The 7,262-nt window shown below is 27.4% G+C and overlaps 1 protein-coding gene across 1 annotated transcript; it reads right to left on the bottom strand.

Moving 5' to 3' along the window:
• Positions 1 to 1,735: 1,735 nt before the first annotated feature.
• LOC107848301 (enoyl-[acyl-carrier-protein] reductase, mitochondrial) lies at positions 1,736 to 6,671 on the bottom strand. Its single transcript, XM_016693037.2, has 9 exons — positions 6,444 to 6,671; positions 5,567 to 5,664; positions 4,724 to 4,855; positions 3,525 to 3,668; positions 3,062 to 3,264; positions 2,749 to 2,825; positions 2,568 to 2,646; positions 2,373 to 2,485; positions 1,736 to 2,071 (listed from the first exon to the last, which is right to left on the bottom strand). The coding sequence occupies exons 1-9, from the start codon at positions 6,584 to 6,586 to the stop codon at positions 1,978 to 1,980; spliced, it is 1,083 nt and encodes a 360-aa protein (XP_016548523.2). The 5' UTR covers positions 6,587 to 6,671; the 3' UTR covers positions 1,736 to 1,977.
• Positions 6,672 to 7,262: the final 591 nt, after the last annotated feature.

Below are 7,262 nucleotides of genomic sequence, written 5' to 3'. Positions count from 1 at the left end.
AAATGCGATTGTTTGTCATAAAAAAATTACTATAGTAGCGTGTTAAAGGACATATTTAAGTAGGGCCCACATCTTTTGAAGAGAAAGACAATGTGTTAAAGTGACTCCTAATTGAGCGCGTGGAAATAAAAGTAAAATGGGTCCACCTTTTCCACAAACTTAAAAGTTATTTCAGGGAAATAAAAAGGATATACAAAAGAAAAAAAAAATTCAAATAAATGATGTTGTAGCAAAAAAAGATATAAAAAAGGAAATAAAAAATCTTTTTTTCTAATAATATAAAACATATAATTTTTATATATGAAAAAAAAGAATTTCATACTCATAAAAAAGAATGACAGTTATTGTCAGGATATCAATCATGTCCATAATTCTCACTGAAATGATTTTACTCTTACTTCATTAACATCTAAATGATTTCATACTTTCAAAATCATTATTCTACCAACGATTTCTTCTCCTTCATCATAAATTCTCTTTCTTCTAATATTTTCTTTGTTCTTTTAAAAAAATCTGATATAAGAAGTATTGTCAGTTTCTCTGTTAAATATCCATTGTATGTAACAATAAAAGATATGCCAATGGATATTAGAGAGAATACTAAATAATACATTATTTGTATTGGTAACAACATAAAAAGGATTTGAATGTAGATCGAAATCTTTCATAAGAATAATATAGCGAAAATTATCTTGTACTTATTAGGCTGTTTCGTGTATGAAATCTGTATAAAATCAGTATGAAATATCAATATTTTGTTCAAGGTTTATAAAATAATTTCTTACATGTTATATTTATATGAATTGAGTGTAATGATTGCAGAATTTGGTATAGAAATTGACTTTCACCAAATATTATACGTTATTATTTATTTCGTGTATGAAACCCGTATAATATCAACATTACATTCAAGGTTTATAAAATAGTTTCTTACATGTTATATTTATATGGAATGAGTATAATGTGATTGAGATATTCAATTAGAAGATATACTTAAGATTATAAATTGAATGATCAGTTTATAAAAGTGATTTCTGACATGTCACATTTGTTTGAAATGTGCATGAGATAGATATATAAATTGATATTTATGAATTATAATGTTAAATTTAGGTGATATCAATTTATATATCATTTTCATAGACTACATGCTTATCTCTTTGAATCAAGATTCTATCTCATCTACTTTTATATTAAATTAAAATTTAATGAACACTATCATCTTTCATATTGAAAAAACGAATCAAGATTTATAAAAAAAATTACAGTACATCTAGTTCTTCAATAATGGAAGAATTAAAAAAAATATTGTGATAAAAGATAAAATTTGTGATTATATATGAAGGATTTTGATTGATTTTGAGAAAATATATGTGGAAGTAAAATAGAGTGAAAACAGGGAGAAAGAATCGTGTAATTTATGAGAGAATAATAAATTTAGAGTTTTTTTGAAAAAGGTAAGAAGAAGAATAAATTAAGATACAATATTGAACAAATTTTACTCCTTTCATAATTATCCATATAGTTATTAAGGAGGAATTGAATACTAAATCCTAAAAAAAAAAAAAAAAGGTTACTTTTTACTTAAAAATATTTAATCAATTTTTTTAAAAGGATAAATAAATTTATTTTTTAAAAAGTTGCTATAACTTGCAATTAAATAGCTAAAAAAATAATTATCTAAAAGTGTTACTATAACTTGCAATTTTCAATTTAATAAATATATAGGAGATAATTTTCACTATAACAAAACATAACATGATTTTATTATTCCGAGGAGGAAAAATACAGACATCAAAAGACTCAAGTGCAACAGCAAAAAAAAAAAAAAATCTCTCAAATTTCGAAATTGACTGTCCGCCAGAAATAAGCACGTCGATGAAGAGCTACCTGCTTCTCGCCACTCATATATAATAGTAATTCTTACAGTACTTGGTATATAAGTTAAATTCATTAATAATAATAATAATTTTGAAGTTAGAACTTAAGAACTTGTTTCCTTCGACTTCCATGTTTCCCCATTGCCCTTTCAAGAGCTGTATGAAAATCTTTAAAGGGTACCATCTCCATCCTGTAACAAATGGAGAAACAAAATATATTAATAATAAAAATTAATAAATTAAAGAAAAAATGCATATTATTTACTTACCATGGATAAGCATTAATATATATATATATATATATAACATAGATATATATATATATTGCATCGATTGATTTATTAATTTTACGTTTATTTTAATATAAAGGAATAAATTTGCTTACACTCTATTCTCTTGAGATTTTACAATGCGAGACTACTACCTTGTTGTTGCATAATTATAAAGAATTATAAAACTAATTAAATAGACTGAGAGGGTTAGAAATCGTACTCATATTTCAATCTCCCTGCACGAGCAAGTGCCAATAGATAATCAATCGAACACCTATATTGTGCTTTGTTCAATTTCTTTTCTTGCAGCCAATATCCTTTCAATGAAATATCCTAAAAAAGAAAAATTAAATATATAATCCAAGAATTATGCGGTGTTAAAATTTAATTTCATAATTCACCACTTGAAACTAACCTTGAATATGAAAGATGTAGTAGATATAGTAATTGGCTTCTTTGACATTCCTCCATATGTAACCATAGTGCCACCTTGCCTGAAAAGAAATACATTGCATGTCATTAATTAATAACATAAAAGTGGAAAAAAAAAAAACTTGAACTTAAAAGAAAACAAAATCAATAAAAATGTATCTCACTTTAAGAATTTGACTACCATGGTAGCTGCATTTCCACCAACACAATTCAAACCCAAAAGAGGTTCAGGTAGATCATCCTAGACAATGCACACAAGTAAAACTTAGAAATATAAATTACACAGTTAGTCATAGCCTATGTTGCTTGGACTCTTCAAAAATGTCGATGGGTGCGTGTCAGATCCTCCAAAAATAGTGTATTTTTGAAGAATCCCATACGGGTGCAATAACTGTTTTAAAGTGTCCGAATAACTTAGATCATCAATCCTCATCCTCAGTATACATAAGTTAAATTCAATTTTGAATAAAAGGGTACCAGAAGATTTTTGACACATTTCACTTCGAGTTCACTTTCAGTAAGTACTTTATCAGCACCAAGTTTCATTAATTTTTCTTTAATTTCATCAGATCCTGGCTTGTCTCTTATGATATTAATGCTATGAATTCCACGGACTCGAGCTAGCTGAATAACACATTGTCCCACTATGCTTGTTGCTCCATTTTGCACAATTGTGTCCCCTGTTTCAAGAATTAACGATAATTTGAAGCCTGATTATCAAATATAGCAATAATTTGAATCATTACTAAATCATAGCAAAAGTTTTTGAGATTTGCTATGTATTAACGATACAACAATTTTTAGAATTATTCTGTACTAGTGATACAACAACAGATACATACAATACGAATTGTTGTATCAGAGGAAATTGTGACAATATTAAAAAGGAGCTGTTATTATCATTGATATAAGCTTGTCTAATTGGAATTAAATAATAAACCTGGTTTTAATGCCACAAAGTCTTCAAGCATTCTCAAGGCACTCAAAGGATTAACAGAAACAGTGGCAGCATATTCAATTGGAGTGCTTTTATCAATTTTGTACCATAAACTTTGGTCTTCTACAACATAGGTCTGCCATGTCCCTAGAACATACATAAAACAACAATGTCACTGCATCAAAAGCAGAAGTGAATTCAAAATTTAAACTTCCTAAATTTTGAATTATAGGACAAGTAATTGATTTCTAAGTTAAAGTTACTGGATTGTATCGTAATCACTCAATTACAAGAGATATCATTAATTATATCATCATAGACGAATTCAGGATAAAATCAATATTATATTAGAGATATAACAACATATTCAGTATAATTTCACAAATGAGGTTTAGGAATGGTCTAGGGATGTTAAGAGTGTGCGACCTTACTCCAAACTCGTAGAAATAGAGACTGTTTTTGATAGATCCTAGATTTAAATAATGAAAAAAGGGAAATGTAGAGTGTTACACAACAAACAAGAGAAGAAACATTAACAACAACGAAATAACACAATAATTAGAAAGCACAGAAACAATAATGATAGCCAAAATCAAATAACAAGACACATAATACTCCCTCAGTTCAATTAATGTGGTATAATTTGATCAACTATGAAGTTTAAAAAATAAAAGAAGACTTATTAAAGTCACTTTAGTGCTACTTTTTGATCTACTTTTCTTGTTAAATGAGACCCAGTGAGGATGATAAATATAAAATTGTGCCATTAAATAGTTGTCAACTAAGAAAAAATACTCCCCCTGTTTCGGAATAGATGAATTGTTGGAGTATTTATTGATGTTTCAAAGTAAGTAAATTGTCGATTTTTTTTTTAAAATTACCCTTATGATTTGACAAACAAAAAAGATTGCAGCTTTTTTTTTTATTTGGTAAAAGAGATTTCAAGGGTAAAAATGGAAATTTATATTAATTTTTTGATGTTTTTTTCTTAATTTGTGTGTTAAAATCTAATAATTTATTTATTTTGACATGGAGGAAGTAACATTTATTTTGAAACTAAATTAAAAAAAATATGTCACATAAATTGAGACAAAAAAAAAATATTATTAGAGAAATGCAACTAGGTATGATCCTTAAGGAACATTCCAAATTTTTTGGGACCACTAACAAGAGACAAATAAATATAGAAAGTAACTAATTACCTGGAAGATAAGCGGAATGAATAACCCAATCTCCAGGGGAAAGAGCCTTAACAGTAGAGCCCACAGCATGTACTTCACCAACACCTTCCCATCCCCCAATTCCTGGTACTGGTGGCCTAACTGGATAAACTCCTATTATGATTTACCAAAAAAGGAATTCATGAAAAGTAACATTTTTAGATAACTAGTTTGATTAATCATAAAAAAAATTTCAAAACAATAGTGTGATATCCTTTCTGATAGATTTAGGTACTCTTGATACCATATTAAAAAATCTAAATATTTAACCCAGCAATTGTAAGCAGGGGTTAATTAACTACTAATGAATCATTTATTCGTTTGAAAAGTTTTACATGCTAATGAGAAACAAATGTACTTTCTCGGTTTCTCCATTTTAACTCAATTTTGATCTGGCAGAGTATAAAAAAGGAAAGGAAATTTTTTGAATTTTATGATTTTAAATTAAAAATATATAAAAAATATTAATATATTTTTTTTAATTTTATAATCTTAAAAATGTCATATAATAAATTGAAATTAATGAATTATTTTTAAAAAAATACTTATTTTAAATATTAAAAAAAAAATTAAAACATTTTCTAATTCAACAAAAAGTGTGACATTGTCACAGTCAGACAGTCCCCACGAATCTGAGTGAGAACTGTTTTTTTTCCCTCTTTACAACACTTTGATATTTATCCCATTACTCAACTAATAACTTTGTCAAATTTTTTCTCGATTTCAACTTTCTTTAAAAACTTATATTCTGAAATAATAACACAAAGAGTTGAGTAATCGTCTGAAATTTTTTTTAAAAAGCAGAAAAAATAAAAATTATCGAACCCTCAATTCTGTTGATATCAGCAGGGTTGATGGGAGCTGCAAGCATTCTCACACACACATCATTCTCATTGATCTCCATTGGTGGAATCTCTGCAAACCTGCCGGAAAAAATATTCAGAGATGAAATCTGAACTTTCACTATTAGAATTTAAAATATAAAGAAGTAAATATACGAAGAAGTCAAACCGATTCAATATCTATCGTACATATTAAGTAGATTTTTTTTTTTTTAGACGGGGTCTATCGGAAATAGTCGCCTTAGCTACCTCCCAAGATAGATGTAAGATCTGTATACACTCCATACTACTAGACTTCGTTTGTGATATTACACTTGATACATTCTTATCATTATATATATATAGAGAGAGAAAGAGAGAGTTCGGATGAACTACAGTGATGAAATTGAAAATTTCGTTAAGGGTTTTAAGATTTGTTACGCGTTTTGCCATGAAATTTTTCATCTTTTTTTCAAAAATTTATTTCACTTTAGTAAAATGATAGTGTTTGACCATAAAAATTATTTCACTTTATTGAAAATTATAACTTGTTTTTACTCTTATTTCTATCACAAAATATCAAAAACAACTCCAATTTATATTCATGGCCAAACACAACACCAGCTCCAACTCCAAAAAGTTATTATTTCATGGCCAAATGGGAATAAAAAATAATTTTTCACCTATATACTTCGTATAATTTTTCATATACATAAAATTATTTTTTGACAAAGGAAGTTAAATTGGTCACTCTAAACTATATGTGTCTACTTCATTGATGAACCCGTTGTAGTACTCTAACTACGCCATGTACCTACAAGTGTACATAGGTTTAAAAATAATGAGAACGAAGAGGACAACATTGTGAGTTTAGGACAGACCTGGTGACGGTGTCTGGAGGGCCATGTTGGTCGTAAACAACCGCTGTGGATGGAGGAGACACGACGGCCGGAAAGTTTACGACGGAGGACGTTTGTTTATCGTGACATGAAGGGACGATGAAATGTGAGTGCTGTGATAACATTTTTATTGTTTTTTTTTTCCTCTCTAAAATTTGGTGTTTTGAAGTCTTATTATTTTAAGTATTTACCTGAAAACATTGAAAGAAAGATGCACCTAAAGACCTGCTTAAGTACTTTTAAAGCAATAATGCAAAAATGTACCTACCACCAATTAGGTCAATTTTATAAATAGTATGAAGTAATCAAAATGTTTTGGCTTTTCGTAAAGTTTCTAAAATTTATTTATTTTAAAAAATGACTTTGACAAAAGTGCATATTACATTTTTAAGTTTCTGAAAGATAATTTTTGTTATTCCAAAGATAGTTATTTTCTATCAAAAGCTTTACCAAATGCTCATAGAAAAAAATAATAAACACTTTTGATTGCTAAGAGTTCGGGCTATAAGTTTGGTTACTTTTTCTATCTTAGTTTATTTGTTACTATTTGGTTGATCATATGAAATTGATGACATAAATATATCTTGAACATTTTCTTAATTTCAACTTGTTTATCTTAATTTGACTAGAAATTTAAAAAAAAAAAAATTTTTTTTTTTAAATATTATTCTTTTATATTTCAAAAATACCAAATAAAGTAAATATATATATTTTTTTATTTTCATGGCTAAACAGATCCTTAAAATTTTGAATCTCTTCAGCTGTGCCACTTAAAGCAGTAATATAAAAGGTTCAAAATTG

Source organism: Capsicum annuum, chromosome 11 (assembly GCF_002878395.1).
Source record: "Capsicum annuum cultivar UCD-10X-F1 chromosome 11, UCD10Xv1.1, whole genome shotgun sequence".
Classification (NCBI taxonomy): domain Eukaryota; kingdom Viridiplantae; phylum Streptophyta; class Magnoliopsida; order Solanales; family Solanaceae; genus Capsicum; species Capsicum annuum.
Note: the sequence above shows the minus strand (reverse complement) of the source record. Positions and strands in the feature narration are given on the sequence as shown.